The sequence below is a fragment of the Microcaecilia unicolor genome, chromosome 3 (genome assembly GCF_901765095.1).
Source record: "Microcaecilia unicolor chromosome 3, aMicUni1.1, whole genome shotgun sequence".
Lineage (NCBI taxonomy): Eukaryota > Metazoa > Chordata > Amphibia > Gymnophiona > Siphonopidae > Microcaecilia > Microcaecilia unicolor.
In genome coordinates this window covers 146,411,823-146,438,508 of record NC_044033.1, presented here as the reverse complement: position 1 = coordinate 146,438,508, position 26,686 = coordinate 146,411,823, and the positions used below count along the sequence as shown (strand labels likewise).

Below are 26,686 nucleotides of genomic sequence, written 5' to 3'. Positions count from 1 at the left end.
TCAGTCCTTTGATGTTTTACTTCCTGTAGTTTCGGCTTGTTTGAATGCAAGTGTTCCATCAGGAATCGCTCGCCAGTAGAGACCGTTTTCGTCAGCATTGAAAATGTCACGAGGTGCAAACTCATTCAAGATGGTAGGATGAACTGAAACAACCCAATTTTCAGCACCAAAGTCATCAGCATCTTGTTTTTCACCATGCTGTTTCTTGAATTTTATGTTGTTCCTCTCCTTCCATCTTTCCAACCATCCAACAGTGGCTTTCAATTCAGTTAGTCCACGACTTTCAGCTAGCTGATTAGCTTTCTCCATAAGCAGTGGACCACTGACAGGAAACTGTCTGCTCCTGACTTGAGAAAACCACCGAAGAAGAGCATCTTCTACCTCCTCAGCTTTTCCCGCCCGTTTTCGTTTCCGGTGTGGATTTGTATTGTTTTGCCAGTCTTGCAGAAGCTGGTCTTTCTGCTTCAAGACACGTGAAATTTGACTGGGATTGACACCATATTCTTTAGCAATAGATGCTTGACTTTGTTTTCTAAATTTTTAAGAACTTCTATTCGCTCAGCCAGTGTTAAAGTCTTACAGTTGCGCAACGACGACTCCAGTGTACACTCTAACAATATTCTTTCGCTTATTCTGCCTGTGGCAGTTAAAGGGGCGGTAAATTTGAAATCTTGTCGGTTGTCACGCGCCAATCGGCTTCCATATTCCATGCGCGCGCTTATGCGGAGTCTTTCCTGCAGAGGCGTGGTCTTAAACCATGCATATAAGCGAATCTTGCACTTATCAGTGGTGCGATAAAACCAAAGTTTGTCCCCATAGAAATTGATGGCCAAAAACGGGACTGAAGTACGGCATGCAGTTAAACAGAGCATGCACTTATCCGATGTGCACTTAAATGGAGTGAAATGTATTTACATTTATAAACATTTCATATGTAAAAAAAAATGTCTTACTTGCATATTAAAACAGAATACAATTGAATACTAATTTATGCAAATATTCAAAGCAATCTCAAAAAGCAGGAAAACGTTCTAACCCTGCAGAAAAACACAGAGGCTCAGTAATACAAGAAGAACAGGAAAAGACCAGTATTACCACAATCAATATAAGATATGTACATAGGCACCCCATATAAGAGGCTTGGTGAGGCTAAGCCTCCCCAGCCCAACTATGACCTTCCCCTGGCTGCTGCCCCCCCCCCCCATACACAGGGCTGGCGTGGCGCTGCAGGCAGCTCTCGGACCATCGGACGGTCCCTCCTTCCCGCCCTCAGCTCCCCGACCGACAGTCCTCCTCTCTGCTCCTTCCCCCCACGCGTTTAACCCTTTTATTTTCAGTGGCTGCGATGGCAGTGAAGAAGACAGCACTGCAGGCTCGCCTCCAGCTTCTCCCTTCCCTCACACAGTATCCTGCCCTCGCAGAAACAGGAAATACATCATCGCAGAAGGCGGGACACTGTGTGAGGGGAGGGAGAAGCTGGAGGCGAGCCCGCTGTGTTGTCCTCTTCACTGCCGTTGCTGCGCCTGAAAGTAAAACAGTTAAACGCGCGCACGGGGGGGGGGGGGGGGGGCAGTAAGGAATGGAGAGGAGGGCTGTCGGGGAGCTGAGGGAGGGCAGAGGGAGAGAAGAGATCGCTGGACATGGAGAGGAGGGGAGGGCAGGGGGAGAGAAGATATCGCTGGACAGGAGATGAGGGGTGGGCAGGGGAGAGAGGAGAATTGCTGGACATGGATGGATTGGGGGACAGGGGAGAGAGCAAATTTGCTGGATGTGGATGGATGGAGGAGAGGGCAGGGGAGAATGGAGAGTTGCTGGATATGGATGGATGGAGGGCAGAGGAGAGGAGAATTGCTGGACATGGATGGATGAATGGAGGCAGGGGAGAGAGGAAATTTGCTGGATATGGGTGGATGGAGGAGAGGGCAGGGGAGAACGGAGAATTGCTGGACATAGATGGATGGAGGGGAGGGAAGAGAAGAGAAGAGAGGAAAATTGCTGGACATGGATGGATGAATGGAGGGGGCAGGGGACAGAGGAAATTTGCTGGATATGGGTGGATGGAGGAGAGGGCAGGGGAGAATGGAGAGTTGTTGGACATGGATGGATGAAGGGGAGGGAAGTCAGGAAGGAGATGCACATGGATGGAGGGAAGGGAAGAGAGGAGAAATGCTGGACATGGATAGAGTGGAGGGCAGGGAAGAGAGGAGAAATGTTGGACAAGGATGGAGGGAAGGAAAGACAAAGGAAGGAGATGCACACGGATGGAGTGGAAGGGAGAGAGGAGAAATGCTGGACATGAAGGGGAGGGAAGACAGGAAGTAGATGCACATGGATGGAGAGGAGTGAGGAGAAATGCTGGATATAGATGGAGGGAAAATTGCTGAATTTAAGGGCTGGATCGGAACACTTTGAGGGCACTGGAGAAAGGATATGGACAGGGCTACAGCTGGTAGACAGGACGCATAAGGACACGAGGATGGTGGACATGGTGCGAGCAAAAATATCAAATGGAAAGGAGACACTGCATAAAACAGAAGACACAGGGACCAACCAAAGTGAATAGAAAAACTAAATGATCAGACCTCAAAAGTAGAAAAAAGTATTTTATTCAGAATTTATTAACTGGAATGTGTCAGCTTTTGGAAATGTGCACGTGATATTTTATTTATTACATTTGTATCCCACATTTTTTCACATAGCAGTTTGGCTCAATGAGGCTTACAGGTTCCAGAGAGGAGAGTACCAACTCCGGGAATATATACAGAGTGGAAAATAGAATAACAGTAGGTGCAAGGAAGCTGATAAGGTTCCGGAAAGAGAATACAACTCTGAGACGAATATATAGTAGCATATAGAGAGAAGTAATCCCAATGAGGCTGATAAGTCTCCTGGGATGGGGCTACAGCTTCTAGTGAGCAATACAGAGTAGGATAAGGGTAGAAGTACACTTAATTATAACTGGAGTGGTAAAATTCATACAGTATGAAGTAATATGATTATGTGGAAGGAGTATTGTTCATTTCTTAGTTCCATAGATGTGATGCATGTAAGTTTCAATTTTTCTAGTATTGCTGCATGCCGAGTCTGACTTCTTGAGGTAACTTTCCAGCTCAGTATTTTGCCTTTATATTTTGCCTTCATATCTGTTGTGTCATGTGATTTCATGTGTGATCAAGGTGCAGTATTCTGCTAGCGTGTATTTGCAGCCCTTTTTGGTTTTTTTCACTAGGTTGTGTACTGGTGTTTTAGAGCCCGGTGTAATTACAGTGCTGCTTTTCCACGCATAAGGTTGTAGCTCGTCCTGTCCTTGGAATTAGTATTGTTATGGTTTGGTAAGGTTATGAGTGTGTTTTTGCACAAGTTTGTGTATAGTGTTTTGCAGTGGAGAGATTGTGTGTTGGCCTTACTGAGGTGGCACCAAAACATCAGAAAGGGTGTAGAGCCTAAATCAAGACATACTACCTCTTGAAGGATCTACATATGGTCATTAATAAAAGGAGCTCATTGTGAACACTATCCACCCTAAAAGGGTGTTTTGTGGCTCTACATGAGAATTGTGATATTATGATCCCTTGTTTCATATTGTTGACGGTCTGCATTTTCCGTATGGGTGGTATATTGGTGTATTAGGGTCTGCCCAGTGTAATATTTATGGTACAGTAAGGTTCTTAGTGTGTTTTTGTACAAAGTAGTGCATAGTGTTTTGCAGTTGAGCAATTGTGGTTAGTGTATGCTTTAACTACTTTATTCTTTGACATATGATACATATCTAATATCTAAATTTAATAAAAGATATTGACTTATTTTTACTTATGCTTTTTCTGTGTGGTCTCAGACAATTATGGATGTAAGCTCCACCACTGGCCCCACCCCTAACCCCACCCCCTTTAGCCTCCCCAAACAGTTGGGCCACCGACCGCCTATGAATATGTAAATATTCTAACCCTTACTGCAGAATCCTCCCTTAGCTAGCACCGGAGACTTGGGTAATGCAGCTTATTTGGCAGGCTAAATTTTCTCTTTGTACTTAGGCATGGTTCATGGTCTTTCCAACCTTATAAAAAATGATTAGCACTGTGGTGCCCATACCCAGCTCTACCCCTCACCTCTGTCCCTCCTTTCTTTTCTCCAATACCTCTTTCCCTTTAATCTATCCTTTTCTGCTGCTGCTCCTCCTGGTTGTGGAATCTGGACAGTCTGCTCCTGTTCTCACTTCTGTTCCTCTTTTCTTTCCACCTCTATATCGCCAGCCTCTCATCCTCCTTCTGACATGTGTTTTCTATATCTCAGGCCCCTCTCTCCACTTCCCCTTGCCCTTTACTTTCTGTATCCAAGGTGCAAATGCTATGCACAGCAACTTGATCCCTAATATTATGTACTGTGTCCACCCTTTAAGACTAATGGCAATACAGCTGGCACTGTGACTCAGAGCTGACTGGTTACAGCTCTGAGTTTTGTGGCACATCTGGTTAACAGCAGTTAAATATGTGGCTTGGAATTAAGTTTTGCAGTTTGCTGAGCATTTTAAAAGGGCAATACTGTATGCACATTTCCATTAACTAAATGTATGCATCTCTAATTACAGCCAAACATGTGTACTCTTCAATTTCTTATACTTTTTATCTGCATGTACATGATCAGTGCAGTTGCATCCCAATTTCATAGATTCAGAAGGGTTAAGTGGCCTACTGGGAAAGGCTTTTAGAACTCTTAAAACATTTAGGAAGAAAATTATCAATGTAGGCTACTTTTAGGTCAACTTATTTTACCACAAGTCGGGTTCTTTTAGCACAGGGTCCCATTTTATGCAATGAGACCCTGTAGTACAATAACCTGACTTCTGGTAAAACATTAGCCTATGTTAGGTCCCTTATTCTGTGAAATTTAGAAACATTCAAAAGCTACTACAAATGGGGTAAACTGTTATAATACAGGGCAGATCTCCAAAACTAGGCTCAATAACTCTTTTGAGAATGAGAAAAAATTGACATGGGCCTAATATCTGCAGGTATTGAGCCATTCATGCAGATCATGAATGCCACAGAATAGAGACTTTGGGGTCTGTTTACTAAGCCATGCTAGCGGCTTCCGCATGTCATTGCCGACACAGTTTAGTAAACCCCAGCGTTTATTTGTTAACATTAGTTTGAAAGCACTGAAGGCTATTTTATAACAACTATGTTTCACCAATGCGGCCTGCTAGGTGGCAAAGTTGTTTTCTTGAAGCCCATCTAAGTCCTGAATCCCAGATGCAAACAGAACAGTCAAGGAACATAACATGGAACATCTTACCTCATGAAATACATCTGGATTTCCTGGGTTAAAAAGTGATGGCAGTTTCTCTTCCAAACCAAAAGCTATTACTGGCCAGACTGAATTCACTAAGAAGTCATATCCAGGCACTATATCTGCTTTTTCACTGAAAGAATAATAATAATAATAAAAAAGGTTACAGACCTGTTTTACTAACTTAATTAAGATGGTGAAAGTGAAAATCTGACAAGACAAACATTTACTGTGCATCAGTGTATACCATTTAGATTTGGATGAACCACAACAGAATTTCTCACAGTATGTTGGAAAACAGCAGAGTATATCCAGCACTTTTTTTGTTTAACCTGTTATTTAAATCTCCAGACAGAAAACAGATTATACGCCTACAAAGAATTTATTTCAAAACGTAGACAACTGTTACAGTATAAGCAGCATGCAGTAAGCCCAGTAAAATCACTTTTACAAAAAAGTGCCTTCCAAACTCTTCACAGAGCAGCCTCTATGATGTGGCACCCTTCCCCAGTTCCAGTAAAAGCAGAAAAGTTGTGACTACAGGGGGCAAAGTACAGACTGATTCTGGTAGAAAACCTAGGCCAGACCTGGGACTGGGGAAAAGATTCACCTTACAAGCATCAAAATACAAAGCAAAGTAAGCAATAGAATGCCTCAGCAAAAAGAAAATGAGTGTCGGAGGACGTGACATCATCATACTTGACGGCAGCCTAGTTTTATCCTCCTGCAAACTCCGGAATAAATCTCCCCATATTTGCATCCATCAGCTATCTTTTATCCATAGGAGTGACAGAATTTGAGAAAGAACTTGAAGCACTAAGAAAAAATCCCAAAATTGTGCTGGCAAGGAAAAGGCCAAACCCGTTAACAAGATCTTGATGAAAATGCCGCGCTGCCATGCAGGGCCAACCCCAGCGTCGGAATACCACTCAGACTCTGCACTTTCTGTAGCGGATTCAGTGTGAGAAGATGAGACCGGTGCGGGTTGTTCGCGGCAACTGAGGCACTACCTGGCTGATATCAAGGCAGAAATTAAGGTGCCCCAAGGGGAGATTGTTGAACGCATCAAGCATCTCAGTGCAGACCTGCGTGAGTTGGTTGGCCACATGGCTGATTTAGAAACTAAGATGGAGGAACATGTGGACTCTTTCAATAACTTGCAGAAGCGTATATCCCAGCTGTTTGAACATCATGATGAGACTCTCTACAAAATTGACAATTTGGAAAATAGGGGTTGATGCAAAAATTTGCGATTTAGAGGGATTCCTGAAGGTGGAGAAATGGAAAATGTAATGCTGATTATTAAATTACTTTGTACGCAGCTGTTGGGATCTGATGGCGATGAAGCCTCTCTTCAATTTGAGCAAGTACATAGAGCATTGGGCAGACCACAAGACTCTGTGCCCTGGGACATCATGGCTCATTTTATGAACTATCTGGATAGAGAATTAGGCTCAGATGCACAAAACTTTAACGTAGATAACTGACGTCAGAGGAGGGTGGGCACAAGAAGAAGGAGAAAGACGTTGGAGGAGACAGAAGCGATCGACGAACAGCTGATCCAACCCGTGAAGCGCCTTCAAACATAGGTGAGAGGCGCTGCACCGGCCATTATGGCGGAGGGGGGGTCCGGTGGAGGGGGGGAGCGGCGACGACAAACTCAGGGGGGTGGGGCACGGAGGCGGAGGATGGCAAGAGGCGGAGCATTGGATACAGAAGGAGAAGAGAGAGACAGGAAAGGAGGGGGGTCCGGCACTGCAAAAGGTAAGATTTTTAACAGCTTTTATTTCACACACGGAGCAGCGGGGAGCAGCGGCGACCTCGGGAGGGGGGGGCAAGGCCGTCCATACAGGACGGTCCTTATGAGCGCCTTTGCCCCCTCCCAATCCTTTATGTTTGTGGAGACATGCAGGGGAAAGCGGGGAGCCATGTGTGTGTGTTGTTTTCTTTTTTTTTGTTTTGTTTTGACGTTTCTGGCATGCGCAGAGCAGCCAGCATAACGCTTGGCTGCTCTGCGCATGCTTTAGGAGCCTATTACCGACGGGGATTGATGCATCGTTTTTTACAATACCGCACCGAACTTGTGCGACTTGTTTTTTTGGAGCATTGTTTGTTTTTTAAAATTCGGTAATGGCTTTAACGATTTTGCTTTTTTTTACGTTTGGTTGATGCATCTGGGCCTTAGTTCTGATCAAGGCACATCAAAATACTCAGCTGCTGTATAATTACGCTAAAGTCACTGTATATCAAGATTTATCTTCCTATGCTCTATAACAAAGGAAAGTGATGAAGCCTGGTCTAGATATTTTGTTCTCTGCACATATTAAATACAGATGGAGGTTCCTTTTTGTGCTTACATTTCCTGTGATGGGTAAGCTACAGCGTGCCTGCAAGTTGTGTGAGGCATGGAAAATTCTATATGAGACGGGCTTGACCTCTACACATCACACTCCCTGTGTGCAGCTGCACCAGCAACGCGGGAGAAGCTCCATCGCTGGTAATGGGTGGAGAACTCTCAGCAGAAAAAGCCTTGCATGGGTTCTCCTGTGGACACTACTTGACTGTGGGGTGTTGCACGCACTGATTATTTTTCTTTATCTGCATGAAAGGGGGCTAAGTGTAAGGAGATTGGGGGAGTTGTTTTTGTTTAAATGTTGTGTAATGACATCTTGGGTTTTCTGTTGCTCTGGTGTGGAAGGCACTGTTTGATAGTAGGGGGGATAACAGATTGTGAGTAGTTTGGTTTGGGCTGTATGAATAAGGAGTGAATGCAGGGGAAGTTTGGTTGTCTAGGGTTTGGGGACTCATGCCCTCAGTGGCCCATCTCTTGGATCTCTGATTTAATATGAGATTGTGGAGATGGTGGTGGATGTGTTGTTGGGTTGAATGGGGGTTGCAGAGGGACAGGGTTGGGTAGGGATGCGGGGAGGTTAGTCATCTGCTTGTTGGTGGGGAAGGGGGGCTTACACTGTTATTCTTGCTATTGGTCTTCTCATGCTCTCAGTTTCTGATTAGTTCATGCATTTACTATGTAATTACCTGAGTCTTGATGACTGATTTAAAGCTTGCTACAAATAACGTTAAAGGTTTGAATTCCCCTTATAAGCAACATTCCCTCTGTTGTGAGTTGCTGCAGAAGCATTTGCATGTGGTATTCTTACAAGAAACTCACTTTTTGAAGAAACATAAGGGTTTACTGCTTCATTCCAGATACCCTACTGTATACTGTGCATCAGATGTGAGCAGGGGTTAAGAAGCGTGGTGTGGCGGTTTTGTTTCATATTAATGTTCAGGTACAACTTTTACATGTTAAACACGATCCTGATGGTTGTTACATTTTCTTGCATGTACGATTTGACTAACAAGACGTACCTCTTGCCAGTGTATATGCTCCTAATGAACATCAGGACCGATTTTCTGAGCAGCTGTTTGTTAGCCTTTCAGTCTCTTGTGAAGGGGAAGATTATTTTGGCTGGAGATTTTAATGCTACCATGCAACCGGGATTAGACCGGTCTCCTCCCTCTTCCCATGCTGATTAGAAACTGTCCAAAGCTTTGGATCATCTGGTTGTAGGCTTGGGCTTGTATGATGTTTGGAGATTTGGTCATCCACCTTTTCTCATTCTCATAGTATGTACTCGCAACTAGATTATATATTTTTTTGGATACAACATTACCTGATGTGGAATGCTCTTCCTCTATAGGGAACATTACTATCTCTGGCCATACACTGGTATGGGCTGCTATCTCTTCCTTATGTGAGGAAGTCAGGGAACATAGGTGGTCTCTTAATAATGTTTGGTTACAAGATTCTGAATTATGCAAGGATTATGGGAAAATTAGGTTCTTACCTTGGTAATTTTCTTTCCTTTAGTCATAGCAGATGAAGCCATTACGTATAGGTTGTGTCCATCAACCAGCAGGGGGAGATAGAGAGCACCCAAATTTCACAGTGCCACATGGTCAGCTAGCTCCACTGCCTCTTCAGTATTTGAAGCTTCCAAAGCAGTATAACAAACCGCAATGGGAATAACATGAACTTTCCTCACAGCGAACGATGGCCCCATAACAAGGGCATGAACTCAAAAGGAGGGAATGAACACATCCTCCTGGAGGGAATAAACTCGTCCTCCTCTTTGTATTTATGGAGGGAATACACACATCCTCCTGGAGGGAATGAACTCAACCTCCTACACATGAACTGGAGGGAATGAACTCATCCTCCTATAAGTGAACAAGAATCCTGAAGACTGTTTTCCAACTTTCTCCCAAGGAAGGATTAGAACTTCAGGAAACAAGAACAGAACCTGAAACAGAGTCGCATCATACAGACAATCATACAGGGAGGGCTCATGGCTTCATCTGCTATGACTAAAGGAAAGAAAATTACCAAGGTAAGAACCTAATTTTCCCTTCCTTGTCATCAAGCAGATGAAGCCATTACATATGGGATGTATCAAAGCAATCCCTATATAGGGTGGGAACAAGTCACACCACGCGCTAGCACTTGTTCTCCAAAACACACATCCCTCCTAGCAGCCACATCCAGCCTGTAATGTCGGGCAAATGAAAGCTTCGAAGCCCATGTTGCTGCACTGCAAATCTCATGAACAGAGAGTGCTCCAGTTTCAGCCCAGGAGGAAGAAATCGCTCTTGTAGAATGTGCCTTAAAGGCTACAGGCGGAGGCCGGCCGGCCGGCAAGCAGATAAGCTGAAAAGATAGCTTCTTTGAGCCAGCGGGCAATAGTGGTTTTAGACGCTTGAGACCCTCTGCGAGAACCTGATAGTAAAACAAACAAATGATCAGAGGTCCTGAAAGAATTAGTAACTCGCAGATACTGCAACAGAGTCCTGCGCACATCCAACAGGTGCAACTGCCCAAAGGATTCTGGAAACTCCTCCTTAACAAAAGAGGGTAGAAAAATAGGCTGGTTTAGGTGAAACGCTGAAACCACCTTAGGCATGAAGAAAGGCATGGTACGAACCGTGACCCCGGACTCTGAAAATTGCAGAAATGGGTCTCGACAGGACAGCGCCTGGAGTTCTGACACCCGTCTCGCCGAAGTAATGGCCACCAGAAAAACGGCCTTTAGTGTCAAATCTTTCTCTGAAGCTCGCCGTAGCAGCTCAAAAGGAGAACCCTGCAGAGCCTTCAAAACTAGCCCCAGGTTCCAAGCTGGACAAGGTGCCCACACAGGAGGTCAGAGCCGAAGCACCCCTCTAAAAAACCGTGCCACATCTGGATGAGCAACTAAAGACACGCCTGCAACCTTACCATGAAGGGAGGCCAATGCTGCCACTTGCACCCGCAGGGAATAATAGGCCAAGCCTTTTTGTACACCATCCTGCAAAAAGTCCAGAATCGGCGAGACAGGAGCCCGCATGGGTGTGATCACTTTTGAAACACACCAAGCCTCAAACTGGCGCCAGATCCTGGCATAAGCCACGGAAGCGGACCGCTTGTCGGCCTGCAGGAGAGTGGAAATAACATTATTGGAATAGCCTTTGCCTCTCAATTGCGCCCTCTCAATAGCCATGCCGTAAGACCAAAACGGCAGGTGTCCTCCATGGCCACCAGTCCCTGCGACAACACGTTCGGTACCAGAGGTAAAGGAAGGGGAGCCTCCACTAGCATCTGTCAGAGGTCCGTATACCAAGGCCCCCTGGGCCAATCCGGGGCGATGAGAACCACTTCTCCAGGGTGAAGCCGAATCCGAAGGAGCACACGCCCTATCAAGGGCCACGGAAGGAACACATACCAGAGGCCCAGAGGCCAGGGTTGAGCCAAGGCATCCAACCCGGCTGAGCGAGGATCTCTCCGTCTGCTGAAAAGCACAGGACTTTGGCATTTGAGCTTGTCGCCATAAGAACCATTACGGGCTTGCCCCATTTGGCACATATCTGCAGGAATACTTCGTCTGCCAGTTCCCATTCCGCTGGGTCGATTTGATGCTTGCTTAGATAATCGGCTTGCACGTTGCTCTGACCTGCAATGTGAGCTGCCGACAGAAACTGTAGATGCAGCTCGGCCCAGTGGCAAATCTGTTCGGCCTGCGCTCTGCACTGAGTGCCACCTTGTCGGTTTATGTAGGCCACTGTTGTCGTGTTGTCCGACATCACTCTGACAGCCAATCCTTCCAGGGTCACTTGAAAGGCCAGAAGCGCCTGAAACACCGCTTTCAACTCTAGGCGATTGATGGACGACTCCGACTCGTCGGGTGTCCAAAGACCCTGGGCATGCTTCCCCTTGCAATGTGCGCCCCAGCCTTTCAGGCTGGCATCTGTCACCACTAGGCACCAATCGGGGAGCGCCAGCGGCATTCCTCACCACAGCATGCTGTCTGAGAGCCACCACTCCATGTTGAGTCGGGCCACAGGGAGCCAAGAGAGTCTGCAATGATAATCCTGAGATACTGGAGACCATCGTTGAAGCGGCGAATACTGCAGAGGTCTCAGGTGCGCTCTCGCCCAGGGCACCAAATCCAAGGTGGCCGTCATCGATCCCAACAGCTGGACAATGTCCCAAGCTCGCAGGCGGGGCATCCTCAGGAGCAGACGGACCTGATTCTGAAGCTTGCACCGCCTTTGCTCGGGTAGGAATACATATCCCGAGTCTGTGTCGAACCGTGCCCTCAAATATTCTAGAGATTGCGAAGGGGTCAGGTGACTTTTGGCTACATTGACGACCCAGCCCAGAGATTGCAGTACTGAGACCACTCTGGCTGTACCTTGATGGCTCTCTGTTGCGGAGTCCGCTCTGATGAGCCTTCTCGCCTGAGAAAAGCAGCTACTACCACCATTACCTTCGAAAAGATTCGTGGAGCTGTGGCGAGGCCAAAAGGCAAGGCCCAAAACTGGAAATGTTTTCCCATCACCGCAAACCGCAGAAACTTCTGGTGCGGGGGCCAAATTGGAATGTGCAAGTAAGCTTCTTTCAGGTCCAGAGACGTGAGAAACTCTCCTGGCTGTACTGCCTAACTGACGGAGCGCAGGGTTTCCATGTGAAAATGCCGCACTCTTAGGAACTTATTTAATTCTTTTAAGTCCAGAATAGGGCGAAAAGACCCACCTTTTCGCGGCACCACAAAGTAAATGGAGTAGCGGCCGCGATGTTCTTTTAACTCTTACGAAACCTCTGATCTCCCTACCTAATCTGATGAAGGAGATTACGGTATATTTGAAAGCTTCTGGTTATAAATTAAATACCACTAAATCTGTAGGATTAGCTGTTGGATTGGTTCCTAGTTTATTGGATACTTTGAAATCTTCCTTTCCATTTAAATGGAATTCTCATGAGCTCAGTTACTTGGGGATCCAGCTTACCTCTAATATCCAAGATCTCTCCACTTCAGAAGGAGCTGCTTTGCGACCTTGATCGCCGGGCCTCTTTTGACCATTCCTGGTTCAGTAGGATAGCAACTCTTAAAATGAATGTATTATCTCACCTCTTATATTTCTTCCAGGTTTTACCTCTTCGTTTACCCCAAACTTTTTTGTCTGGGCTTCAAGACCATCTCATTCGCTTTGTATGGAATCACATGCTCGTTTACCCCGAACCTTTTTATATAAATGTAAACGGGGGGTGGGGGGGGGGGGGGAGGAGGGGAGTCCCTAATTTGTTTTGGTATTACTGTGGAGCACAGGCCCATCCTGCAATCGAGTAGTTTCACACTGCTGCCCATAAATTGTGGATTCACCTTGAGCAGTATTTGGTAGGTTCTCGTTTCTTGAAACATCTTATATGGCTTCTGGGGAAATATAGGAATCTGCCTGAGCATATGTGTCCTACTATTTCTACCACTTTTTATTATTGGGATTTGCTCTTTACTGCCTCATATCTCCCTTTGTCTCGACATACTCCGATAGCTCAAAACCCATTGTTTCCTCCAGGAGTGGGAGTAAGTGCCTTTACTTGTTGGGGTCATCTTTGACTCTTCTTTCTCTGCTCATATCCAGCAGATCGCCAAGACCTGTCATTTCTTTCTTTACAACATCCGTACAATCCGCCTCTTTCTTTCCGAGCACTCTACCAAAACCCTCATCCACACCCTTGTCACCTCTCGTTTAGACTACTGCAATCTGCTTCTTGCTGGCCTCCCACTTAGTCACCTCTCCCCTCTCCAGTCGGTTCAAAACTCTGCTGCCCGTCTCGTCTTCCGCCAGGGTCCCTTTACTCATACTACCCCTCTCCTCAAGACCCTTCACTGGCTCCCTATCCATTTTCGCATCCTGTTCAAACTTCTTCTACTAACCTATAACTGTATTCACTCTGCTGCTCCCCAGTATCTCTCCACACTCGTCCTTCCCTACACCCCTTCCCGTGCACTCCGCTCCATGGATAAATCCTTCTTATCTGTTCCCTTCTCCACTACTGCCAACTCCAGACTTCGCGCCTTCTGTCTCGCTGCACCCTACGCCTGGAATAAACTTCCTGAGCCCCTACGTCTTGCCCCATATCCTTGGCCACCTTTAAATCTACACTGAAAGCCCACCTCTTTGACATTGCTTTTGACTCGTAACCACTTGTAACCACTCGCCTCCACTTACCCTCCTCTCTTCCTTCCCGTTCACATTAATTGATTTGATTTGCTTACTTTATTTATTTTTTGTCTATTAGATTGTAAGCTCTTTGAGCAGGGACTGTCTTTCTTCTATGTTTGTGCAGCGCTGCGTATGCCTTGTAGCGCTATAGAAATGCTAAATAGTAGTAGTAGTAGGGCTCAGCGGGCTTGGATATATGAGGCCAGTTGTTTGATGATGAGGACATTATCTCTTTTGATGATTTGTCTGTGGAATATCAGCTCTTGCTCTCTGATCACTATCCTTACTTCAGGTGAAGCATTTCTTGAACACTCCCTCAGTGTGTTCTTGCATTCTGCGGCCACAGTCTTATCTTGAGGACTTATGTGAAGACTCTAAGAGTACCCGAGGGCTTATCACTTGTCTATATGCTTATTTATCTAGACGACTTACATCTTATGTGCTACATCAGGTTAATTGGGAAATGGAGTGTTACTATTTCTGCTTAAAACTGATTTATTCTGGAGAAGGCCCTGTTAAAACTTCCTTATCAGTCTCCCTTAAGGAAAATGCATCAAGGGTTTTTATCGCTGGTATCTTACTCAAGTGAGATTGCATCAAGTGTGTCCCATCATGCTGAGCTCGGCTGTACTAAGGCTCTAAGTGAAAACTACACATGACTCGAAGAGCTGTTTATAGAATAGCACTCCAGACAGATTTTTTTTTGTCGTCATTTTTTTCATGCAATTTACTGAATCTAGTCTTATATGCTGTTTAATATTTTATTAAATATTACAGCCAAACAACAACATGACTGTGGACTAGAAATAATAATGGTAGTTCAAATAAGGAAGGACATGCTAGAATATGTATTGATTCATATATACTTCTTGCCATTTATCAATTATATACATTTTAACTACTATACTTATTCATTTTTAATAACTATTTGAAGACCTATTTCTGTTCTCACTTGTTGTCTTAGCATTTATTGGTATAATCCTGATGCAACCTGAAAGTTAAATGTGGCCATGTTGGGTTTACTTCTAATAAATTCCTTTTACAGACTATGTTGGAACGGCAAGCTATGTTTTTTTGTCTTGGGAACTCACTACATTGCCCAGCCTAAATGTGTTTCCAGTTTTATGGAGTGCATTGCTCCTGGAATTGGACCAGATTGTTGATTTATTGGTATTTAGGAAAACAGTAAAAGCAAACCTATCTAATCTGGCATTGCTCTCCCCATCATGAAGTGCTGAGGTGTATCAGTTGATGATTTGTAATCATTTTTGTTTTATGTATTACTTCTGTGTTTCCATTTTATCATTGATGTATTGTGTACTGTAATTATTACTATGCCATGTCATATGTTAATCTATAAGCTACTTTGTATTTCAAATTTACAGCCTATAAAGCATTTTATATAAATAAAATAGAACTAGAAGCCCATTGCAGCAGGAAGAAACTGTTAGAAAAAAAAAATATTTTTATAGTCAGCCTGAAAGAAAATAACCACATAATTCATGCCACTAAGATGGCATCAAGGTTTGAGGGATATGGAATGGGGTGCTGAATATTTCATAGCCTGTATAAGAAACATGCCCAAGGAAATTATTCCAGTAGGTATCCTGTCATGTATTAATCCATAATTAGAAAAGGGACAACTGACCTTGATATGGCACCTCCAGTAACTTCCCGCAGAAGACGGCAATGATGAGGCACAAATTCCAGAAGCCTGCCATACATGATCTGAAGGCCGTTGGGATGGGACTGAACGTATTGTTCTACTATCACCTATTGGGGAAGGAATTTAACTCATTCAAACACGAAGCATCATCTTCGAGGAGGCAAAATATCGCACTCAATTTCACTTTGCTCACACATGCTAAAGGCATAAATAGTGCCCTGCATGCAGCATACTGCTACTACTGCAAAATCTGGCTTAGGTGTTAGATAACACTGTTCATCCCTTTCATGCAGGCCATCTTAAACTAGTACCAAGGATTATTTAAGCATATTTCTAGGCACAGGAAGGTTTATTTTGACAAACACATTTACTAATCTTATGTCTTTTTGTTGGCATATATAGAAAATGCCATGTCCCCATCAAAATGAACAGAAATGTTTAAATTCTGGAAACCTACTAAAGGGTTGGGGGTGGGGGAGAGAAGTTCCCTTTACTGACAGATCTATTAGCACACTCAGGGAAAATTAACTTGTGAGATCCACTGCTACGTGTTATGTGTACTACAAAACTTTCCAGCAGAGATGTAGTTTCTGTCCTTTGCTACAGTCTCTGGTCATATTGGTTACTTTCTCCAACGCACATGCTAGAGGCACATGGAAGGGCAGCAGTTAGGATTAAATCTTGCAAATGAATTGGAAGCCCTTACTGAAACAAACATGCTGCTATGCTAGTGTTGTGCACACAAAAAAAGCTAAGTTATTCATCAGTAGCAGGTGTTCTCCACATGGGGTGACATCACCAACAGAGCCCCAGTGCAGACACTGCCCAGCATTCTGTAAATTATAGAAGCTTTTGGGTGGCCCCTACTGCCTAACTCACGCACAACCTGAAGTTGGTTAAAAAAGCATAAAGGATGCAAATCCTAGGGGAGGAGGGAGGGTATGTGAGAGGTTATGTGAAAATACTTGTCCTACTGTCCTCGGAGAACTCCTGTTACAGGTGAGTAACTTTGCCTTCTCAGAGGACATGTAGGAAAGTCTTTCTCACATGTGGGAATCCCTATCTACCAGACTCAAAGAAAACAACAACGATCAATTGGGACTTGTAACAGCAAGGCCAACAGGAGCCAATAACAGTAACAACAAAAACAGGCCTGTTGTGAAAGTACAGCCTAGAACAGAAAGAATGGGCCTAGGAGGGAGGAGTTGAATTTTAGACTCCAAATAAATTCTGCAGAACTGTATGACCAAACTGGTTGTCATGTTGGATATTCTGCTCAAGGCAGAAGTGAAATGTGAGTGTGGACTGAAGACCACGTTGCAGCCTTGCAAATCTCTTCAGAGAATGATCTCAAGTGGGATACTGATGCAGCCATGGCTCTGACATTATGAGCCGTGACATGGCCCTGAAGAGTCAGTCCAGCCTGAGCGTAAGCGAAGAAGATGCAGTTCACCAGTCGACTGGGCAAAGTGTGTTTACCGATGTCTGCCCCCATCCTGTTTGGAACAAAAGGATCAAAAGGCTGGATGGAATGTCTATGGGCTTTAGTCTGCCTGAGCGTAAGCGAAGAAGATGCAGTTCACCAGTCGACTGGGCAAAGTGTGTTTACCGATGTCTGCCCCCATCCTGTTTGGAACAAAAGAATCAAAAGGCTGGATGGAATGTCTATGGGCTTTAGTCTGCTCCATATAGAACACTGAGGCTCTCTTGCAGTCCAAGGTGTGCAGTGCCCTTTTGCCAGGATCGGCACGAGCTTTTGGGAAAAATGTTGAAGGACAATTGACTGGTTAAGATGGAATTCTGACACTACCTTAGGAAGGAACTTAGGATGTGTGCAGAAGATTACTCTCTTATGATAAACTTTGTTTAAGATGGATCAGCTACTAGGGTCTGAAGTTCACTTATTCTGCAAGATGAAGTGACCACCACCAAAAACAAGACCTTTCAGGTCAGGCACTTCAGATGATATCAATCAAGTGGTCAAAATGAGGTTTCATGAGCTGAGTGAGGATGATGTTGAGATCCCATGACATAGTTTAACTGGGGGGGGGGGGGGGGGGTGGTGGTGGTGGGGGGGGGGGGCTGTCAATAACACACCTCTCACAAAGCAAACAACTAAAGGCTGTAACAGAGATGGGTTTACCCTCTATAGGGTGATGGTAAGCATTAATTGCACTAAGGTGAACCCTTACAGAGTTGATGTTTAAGCCAGACTCAGAGGGGTACATAATTATCGCCATACTGGGACAGACTGAAGGTCCATCAAGCAGAAGGTACTAAAGCAGTTTTTGTGTAGGACAAGAAAGGTGATCCAAGGTGCTGTCCTCACAACAGACAGCAAACCTTCTCCTCTTAAAGTATAGCACCTCTTGAAGGAATCTTTCCTAGAAGCCAGCAGGATTCTGCAGACACTCTCAGGCAGTTTGTAGCAAAGCAAATTCTATGCGCTCAACATCCAAGCTATGAAGGCCAAGAAGGTTGGAATGCAGAAGAGATGAGGGTCGGAAAACAATCTAATCTCCAAAGTTCTTCAGAGGACAACATCAGAAGAAGAGGGAACCAGATCTGCCCCGACCACTAATGTGCGATGAGAATGGTTCCCTGATCCTGCTTGAGTTTCAGCAGAGTCCAGCAGTTATCCCTTTAGAGGGATTGAAGGATAAAGAAGCCCCCATCCAATCCAGCCTGCCATGTGATCTGAGTCTGGAACAGTCTTGAGGGACTATGTTGTTGAGATGAGTGGTAAAGAGGTCCACTCTTGGGGGATCTTGCAGACAACGCCCATGGTGAAGGCCACATATGCAGTTGCATCAACCCGTTCAGCCTGTCTGCCAGACTGTTGCTTTTTCCTACCATGAATGTGGCTCTGAGTACCATGTCATGGGTGGAAGCCCACTGTCACATCCCAACTGCTTCCTGACACAAAAGAGGTAAGATCCTGTACCCCATTGCTTGTTGAGATAGTACATGTTAACCTGATTGTCTGGTTGAATGAGAAAAATTTGGTTCAACAGCTGATCTCTGAAAGCCTTTACAGCATTCCAAATTGCCTGACGCTCTAGGGGGACGATGTGAAGCTGGGATTCCTGAGCGGACCAGTGCCCCCGTGTGTGAAGCCCATCTACATTAGCCTCCCATCCCAGGTTGAATGTGTCTGTATTCAGAATCTTCTAGGGAGGAGGAATTTAGAATGGAAGTCCTAGAGTCAAATTGGATCAAACTGTCCAACAAAGAAGCAATTGTGTCAATTCTGGGGTGACTGAGATGATACCTGCAAGGTTCCCCTTGGCCTGACACCAACGGGAAGCTAGGGTCCACTGGGTGTCTTGCAAGAGGAAACAAGCCATGGGTGTGACATGCACTATGGAAGCCATATGATGCAACAATCTCAACATCTGACGAGCTGTGACCTGCTGTCTGTGCTGAACCTGAGTGGCAATGTTGATGAGGGCATCCATTTGGACTTCAGGTAGGTAGGCTTGAGCCTGAATCATATCTAGCTGGGCTCCTATGTACTCCAATTGCTGTACTGGGAGCAGGTGGGACCTGAGGCAGTTGATAATGAACCTTAGTAGCTCCAACACCTGAACAGTCCTTCACATTGATTTTTGAGCACCTTCCTTTGATGTGCTCTCTACCAGCCAATCATCCAGGTAGGGAAATACATGCATTCCCAGTCTGTGTAGCAATATTACAACAATGGCAAGGCACTTTGTAAACACTCTGCGAGAAGATGCGAGGCCAAACAGCAGAACACGATACTGGTAGTGGTGTTTCCCCACTCAAAATCTAAGATACTTCCTATAACTGGAATGTATCTGGATGAGGGTACATGAGGGTCTATGCAATACAGAGCCTGATAGCATTCTTCTGGATTTGATACTTCTGGACATTGCTTTAATGCAGTGTGATCTTTCACCTGGTTTGGCACAGCAACACAGAATTGCTTGTGGAATACTTAGTGAAGCATCCATCTAACTATTGCATCACTGAACTACTTGTACCCACTGGACTGGAACAATTGGGGCATCACGCACTTATTATAGAGACATCTGGTTCAGAATATTCCAGACAGTCTTGTGTCTGGGTTCGGGGACTTTCCTGGATTCCAAGAACTGCACCTTAAGTGACAAAATGTCCAGGACAACGGGAGGCGTTTACCCTATCTTCCGATTATCAATAGAAATCAAACAAAATAAAACATGGAAAAGAAAATAAGATGATACCGTTTTTATTGGACATAACTTAATACATTTCTTGATTAGCTTTCGAAGGTTGCCCTTCTTCGTCAGATCGGAAATAAGCAAATGTGCTAGCTGACAGTGTAAGTGAAAACATTCAAGCATTACTATGACAGTCTGACAGGGTGGGAGGAGGGGGGTGGGTAGGAAGTATGCATGGGGACATCAAAGCATATCATTGATATTCTAACAGGATGGGTGTGGATAGGTGAGGGGAGGGTGACTTCACAGTGAGAATCCTGAAAGGTAACTTTAAAACCATACAAGAACGTAAGACCTTTGAAGTCAGAATGATTGAATATTTTAACACCCAACAGAAAGGACTTAACAAGGATCTGGGGTTCCTAGCCCATTATAAACCATAAAGCTGTATGTCTCTGTTGATCACCCTCCCCTCACCTATCCACACCCATCCTGTTAGAATATCAATGATATGCTTTGATGTCCCCATGCATACTTCCTACCCACCCCCCTCCTCCCACCCTGTCAGACTGTCATAGTAATGCTTGAATGTTTTCACTTACATACACTGTCAGCTAGCACATTTGCTTATTTCCGATCTGAGGAAGAAGGGCAACCTTCGAAAGCTAATCAAGAAATGTATTAAGTTATGTCCAATAAAAAAGGTATCATCTTATTTTCTTTTCCATGTTTTATTTTGTTTGATTTCTATTGATAACCTTAAGAGTGGACTAACACGGCTACCACACTCCTCTACCTATCTTCCGAGAAAGCCTCTACCAGAAATGCATAAAAGGCCTCTCCAAAGACTAATTGGGGCTGCTGCTGCTGCTGGTTTTTCCATCAGACCTGAATTGCCATTATGTCAGATGTCAACCAGCCAACCAGCCATATTCTATGCTGCACATTTCTACTCTGCCTGCACATCAGAGACTTCCTGCATGCCTGCTCAACTGCTTATTTGCTGACCGGAAGCTGCAACTCCTGCCTATGAATGAAGAGACTTTTCCCCAATCAGGTTGTATATCTGCTCTGTTATTGCTGGGGGATTAATATCTAGGTGGCTTATGTCAAAGGCCAATAGGATTTACATGTGTTTACCACATAACAGTTCTAATAAATGTTCTCCTTCCTAGCATACAAAGAACTTTGTCTTTGTTTGCCTCTGAGTTAGAGCTCATACTTTTCTCTCACACGGACTACCTCTGTTTATATTTGATTACTTTATTCGTTTGTAAATAAAAGCATTTCTTTTTTATAATCTCTGGGCCTGGTGTCATTTGCTCATCCCCTGCTTAGACTGGGTTGCTGGCTGGGGCATTTGGGACCACTGCTGCATAGGATGGGAGCTTGGAGGCTAGGCATGCTGAGGAGGGTAGAATGAAGGAGTGAACCTATGCCTTTGAGACTAAAAGGCACTTTTTTGATTTCCACCCCCAAACCTCCAAGAGATGGAGGAACCAGAAGGAGAGGGCAGAGATAGGGACTTGATTCTCTTCTTTATGAGATCTGCCATCTCTTCCACCTTCACTCCAATAAAGACTGTCACCTTGGCACAGGATGTCCGCCAACTTCTCCTGAACTGCTGGTTCAAACTCCAATACATACAGCCTGAAGAGTATACACATCCCAATATCTTTGGTGAAAAGTCTGGATGCCACATCAAAAGTATTAAAAGTGGTCCAAGCCAGGTGTTTTCTGCACTCCTTCTGCTTGGTAGCTCTCTAGTGAAGTTCTGCAGTCTGCTCTGCCAGGAGAGTATTTTTAAACTTGAGTATACTACTCACGGAGTTCTTCAAGTAAATGTTCATATAGAGCTGAGAAGTGCTGTTCCTGGTGCATGGTGAGGCACTGGTGTCAATGAGCAGCCAACAGGCAGAGCATGAGTCTCCAAGATGGGCTGAAGCAGCACTATACAGTCGGTGCCGCGTCCTTGATGTCTCGGCATCCTGTCGATCACAGATGCACATCAGCTCCTCTTCTAACATGACCAAGAGCCACTCCTCAAAGGCAAGTATCAATAAAGTCGGGGTTCAGTGCTGGTGTGGAGACAGTCTGCGAAGATGTCTGAGCTAAACTGGAGGCAGGATCCCAGCTTTGGGGAGACTTGCACAAAGAACTGCTTTTACGGAGCGGAAACAGCCCTCCCAAAGCCAACACTTCTTGGGTACTGGCGATGCCAGTGCCCCAGAGTTCCTGGCACTGTGCTTCATGGAGGACTGATACTAGTGCTCCTTTGCCTTCACTCAATCCCGGGCATGGGTGTCCTTTGTTGCTGATGAAGACGAAGCAGAATCCATGTGAGTCCTTGGTGTTGGATCCAAAAATGCTCAGCAGGCGTCTGATGTTGAGGAAGGAGGAGACCTCCTCAATGTTGCTTCATCTCTAGTGTCCAGCACAGCTCCAGAACCCATGGGGACCAATGCCAATGGACCAGACTTCTGCATGTCGGAAACTCTCTAATGTAGGACCTCTCAATTGAGTTCTCTTCTGCATTTGAGCAGAAAGAGAACAATTAGAGAGGACTTATGATCAGGACACAGGCAGATCAGGCACACGTCATGTGGGTCAGCCACAGACATGGTCTTCCTAACACAGTCTGTGCACCGTTTATTTATTTATTATTTATTTATTTTTGATCCCTGAGGTGACTATGCGGTTTACAATTTCTATTACAGGTGCTCTACACTGACTTTAATGGGCTCACAATCTAAGTTATATATTCTTTAAACTCACTGGTAGGTGTTTTAGGACATCACAGGAAAAATAGCTGCAGCAAAATCAAATGGTTGATTGGCTATAAAGATTTTTTTTTTTTTTTAAGGAAGTCTCATCTGGGACCTCAGGCCTAAAATAGTCACAAGCCACAAAAAAAAAAAATAAAGAAACTGAAAAGAGCTAAAAAATCTAAGAAAAAACAGGAGGGGGAACAAAACTAAAGAAAAAGGGAGTCCTGTGCTACTTACAGTGAAAAAGGAGAGGCAGGAAGGCAAAAAATCTCTCCGAAGAGAAAAGCACTTGCGTCAGCAATTGAAGACACGTCTTCACAGCTCCGTGAAGAAAATAAAACTATAGCTCCCAAATGAGTCAGGCAGGCAGGAAGCACATGCACACAGTGGGGGCTTATCAAAGGCTTCTTGAATTTACAGAACGCTGCGCATCTGCAACGGGGCTCTGTCAGTGACATCACCCATATATAAGAAGATTCTGGCCTGCTTGTCCTCAGAGAAAGAAATCACCACGACCGAGCACAGGATCACACGTAAACCATAAGGAAGTTTACATCTGCTAAATTTGTAATCTGTTTATATAAGATCTTATTATGGGCATTTGGCCCCATCTTGATTTTTGACAGAGACAGCTGGTTGGTTTCTGGGATCATGTCCTGCATATTAGCTCCTACTTTTTAATCAAAGGAATTCTGATCACCAATATTCCAAGGTTATTCTGACATAAAGGGCACTAAATAGCAGGTTTAAAAAATGATTAGGTTAACAACTAGAATTCTTCAAGCCAGGATCTGAAAAACAAACAAACCAGGGATAACATGTATAAGATCATTGGAAGCAGCAGGGCTTCCTGATCAGTGGAAAAGCTAATTTTAACAGTGAGCAGAGGGCTGAAGGACATTTAGGAATTTCTTTCAGTAAGCTGATCAGTAAGAATAAAGCTAGAACTTTGGTAAAGCAGCAAGAATGGCACAGAGAAAAAACAAGCGTATAACATTTTCAAGCTATTTTCTTTCAGAAAGACACACTATTAACTTATAGTAAGGCATGTTCCACAGTGTGTCCCATATCTAATGCTACAGCTGATTAATTTGGAAAACTAACTCCAGATGGTGACTGGGTAACCAAGGATACCTTCTAAAGTTTCTCTCTTACCTTACTGGACCCATCTGTTTAGGAAAGGGCAAAGGAGTGTCCAAAAGGAAGCAGCGTTGCGTACAACTGGTAACACTATAGAAATGATTTGTAGTAGTAGTAATTCCCTTCACACACACCCTCCCCACCACAATGTGGATTTTTAGTGCAGGGCAAAACCAGACCTAGCTCACTCTATAGCTGCAAACAGAAACATTACAGAGCAGGGGTCTCAAACTCCAATCTTCGAGGACAACAGATCTTTTCAGACTATCCATGATGAATATTTATAAGATTTGTTTGCATTCGTAGTATCCGCTGTACGCACATAAATCACACGAATATTCACTGTAGATATCATGAGAAACAGATCTTGGCAATCCCGGAGAGATGGAATTTGAGACCACATATCCAAACGTATTAGGTTTAGTATGCTAAACACATCGCACTACTGCACTAGAAGACTATTTTATATTTCATAATACCTGCAAAGAAACATTTTGCTTCTGTTAGTTGTGGATCGGGCCTGTTGTGATACATTGGTCTTTTAGGTACCCCTGATTTCTTACTTCTGAACACAGTAATTATCTGCTGCCATACCTCATCTACATAGGGTTTCACCAGCACCTGGCCAACAAGGGCCTCTGCATCCCGAGTTTTGTCAATGGTGGCATAGGTCCGTAAGCAGTGCCGGATGATGTCTACATTGGAAGTCTGAAGGCCCTCTAAAAGCAGCTCTTCTAGGGACTGTTGAAGCATTGCCGTTATTCCAGCGATACGCTAGAGAAAAGGAAGGCAGCAAGGAGAATCAGTTCAGTAAAGATGCTCAGCTTTAGGCACAAGAATAACCAGAGCAATTCTTCATACTTGGACTTATTTTGTTCTGTGGTTACAAATTGTAAGGGGGGGAGGGGAAAGAAGGGGATTTTGAATATACAAATGAGCAAAATTTCCTAACACTATTCAGTGAAGCAATTTATAAAGCATGGTGTACTATTTTTGTTTCTTTCATGCCAGAGCTGCATCAGATATCACCGACCTTGCAGAGCTATTCTTCTGCTGAACTGCTAAAGTCAAATCAATAGATATATGAGTTGGAAATGTTTTTCTATAGCTTCAAAACAAAACAAGAATGTGCTCAGATTAGAAGTAATCTGATTGGCCAGATCATAACATGTTAATCCCCTGCATAAACCCAGTTTCCTGGATTATTCCAAATGTTTATGCCAGCTGTGAGTGTTTTTAAATTATTCTTTTAAGAAGTAAAAATCCTAAACTTCTTAGGTACAGGACCTGGTTTCCTGCTACAGCTCAGAAAAAGGTTCAGTCATAAAAGTTACAAAATTCTGCAGCAATTTGGTAAGTTTTGATTTTGCATATAAATATTAATTTTCCATAATAAAAAGTGGGTTTCTAACCCTCCTTCTGTGCAAAAGTAATTTTATTCTTTTGAGAGTTCTAAGTTGGGAAAATGAAGCTACTTACCTGTAGCAGGTGTTCTCCGACTACAGCCACATACGGATGACACAATCTGGTGGAGCCCAGCATGAACACTACCCAGGGTTCTATTTCTAGAAGCCTTTGGCAACCCCAACTACACATAAATACATACTTTCCCACTTGCCTTACTCAAGGGGGACCAAGCAAGACGTAGAAAACATAAGTCCTAGTGGAGGAGGGAGGGAGGGAGGGAGGGAGGGAATGTGGTAATAACATAGGCTACAGGTAACTTCACTTTTTCCAAGGACAGACAGGACAACTATTACCATGTCGAAATCACCAGCTACCAGGCTCACCAAAAACAACAAAGAATGGACGATAGGGGCTTGCAACAAGCAAGGCTAACCAGAAGCCAATTAAACTAAAATCTTAGTAGCAGTTCTATGTGTAGGTGCAGCCTGGAACAAAACAAAAGGGGCATAGGAGGGTGGAGTTGGATTCCAGATTCTAAACAAATTCTGCAGAACTGTCTGATTGAACCTAGCTGTCACACTGGGAATCCTGCTCTAGGCAGTAGTATGATGTTAATGTGTGGACTGAAGACCATGTAACAGCTTTGTAAATCTAAATGGAGGCTAACATCAAGTGAACTACCGATGCAGCCATGGCTCCAACATTCTGAGCTATGACACAGTTTACTAATGGCTGCAAATAGAAGCACTGAGTCGTAATGTCATCCTACTTGCCACATTTTGGAGACCTGTGATAGTACTGTCTTCCAAAGGGATGCAACGACAGGGCACTTCCAGAACATGTGTCCCAGTGTTACCCCTTCTGCTCTACATTTCAAACACGATCCCCACAGGGAGAGGCCCATGTGGAAAGCCCTACAAGGGGAAACATATAAGCGCAATGCGAATTTATATTGAAGTTCCAAATGAACTGCAAATGATGTCCCTTTGCGGATTGTTAGAATGTGGCTTTTAAGTTGTTCTACAGATAAGGTAACCGGAATGTCTTTCTGCCACACCAACAGCAGATGTTTGTAGTCCAGCTGTGGGACAGTGTCCCGGATGTGTCTATAGTGGAATGAGAGTGGCACCTTTTGTTGTGCTTCGAGAGAATGCCGTTGTGAGTTCCTCCTGTACATCCTCCGAAAGAGCTTCCCATGGCAAGGATTGCACATAATGTTTCAGTTCGGCATAGCCGAACTCGTCCTTCCGCTCAAGGGTAAATTCCCCCCCGGAGTTCTTCAAATGTTTTGGGTTTCCCTTCTCGGGTCACTACCTGCAGTAAGTAAATGATTCCGCGTCTCTGCCAGCAGCGGAACGTGGGGTAGAGTTGTCCTGGGGGAAAAGCCGGATTATTGCATATCGAGAGGAACGGTGTCACCTTGGAAGAGAACTGATGCAGCTTGCAAACCCACCACCACGTAGCCTTGGTGGTGGGAACTATGAAAGAGGTCTTTAGAGGTTGAGGAATAGGGCCCCCCGCTGTGTGTAAGAGGTTGCTGAAGTGAATAGCCGGCGATAACTGCAGTTCCAAGTCTGTATTGGAGTAATCCTGTGTAGATCGGAACCAGTCATTAATATGCCTCATGTCACTTGCTATCGTTATGTGGCGTATACTTATAAGTTCCAGTCCTCCATACTCTACTGGGATGCACATGGTGGCCAAAGAGAGTCGTG

General features: G+C 44.5%; 1 protein-coding gene across 1 annotated transcript in view; it reads right to left on the bottom strand.

The window, feature by feature from the left end:
* COG2 (component of oligomeric golgi complex 2) overlaps positions 1–26,686 on the bottom strand; it is a 129,265-nt gene that overhangs the window by 40,231 nt on the left and 62,348 nt on the right. The window contains exons 7-9 of the mRNA XM_030196435.1: positions 24,159–24,338; positions 15,476–15,600; positions 5,293–5,419 (exon numbers count right to left, since the gene is read on the bottom strand). Of these exons, the coding sequence (XP_030052295.1) occupies positions 5,293–5,419; positions 15,476–15,600; positions 24,159–24,338 (432 nt within the window). The remainder of the gene's footprint in view (positions 1–5,292; positions 5,420–15,475; positions 15,601–24,158; positions 24,339–26,686) is intronic.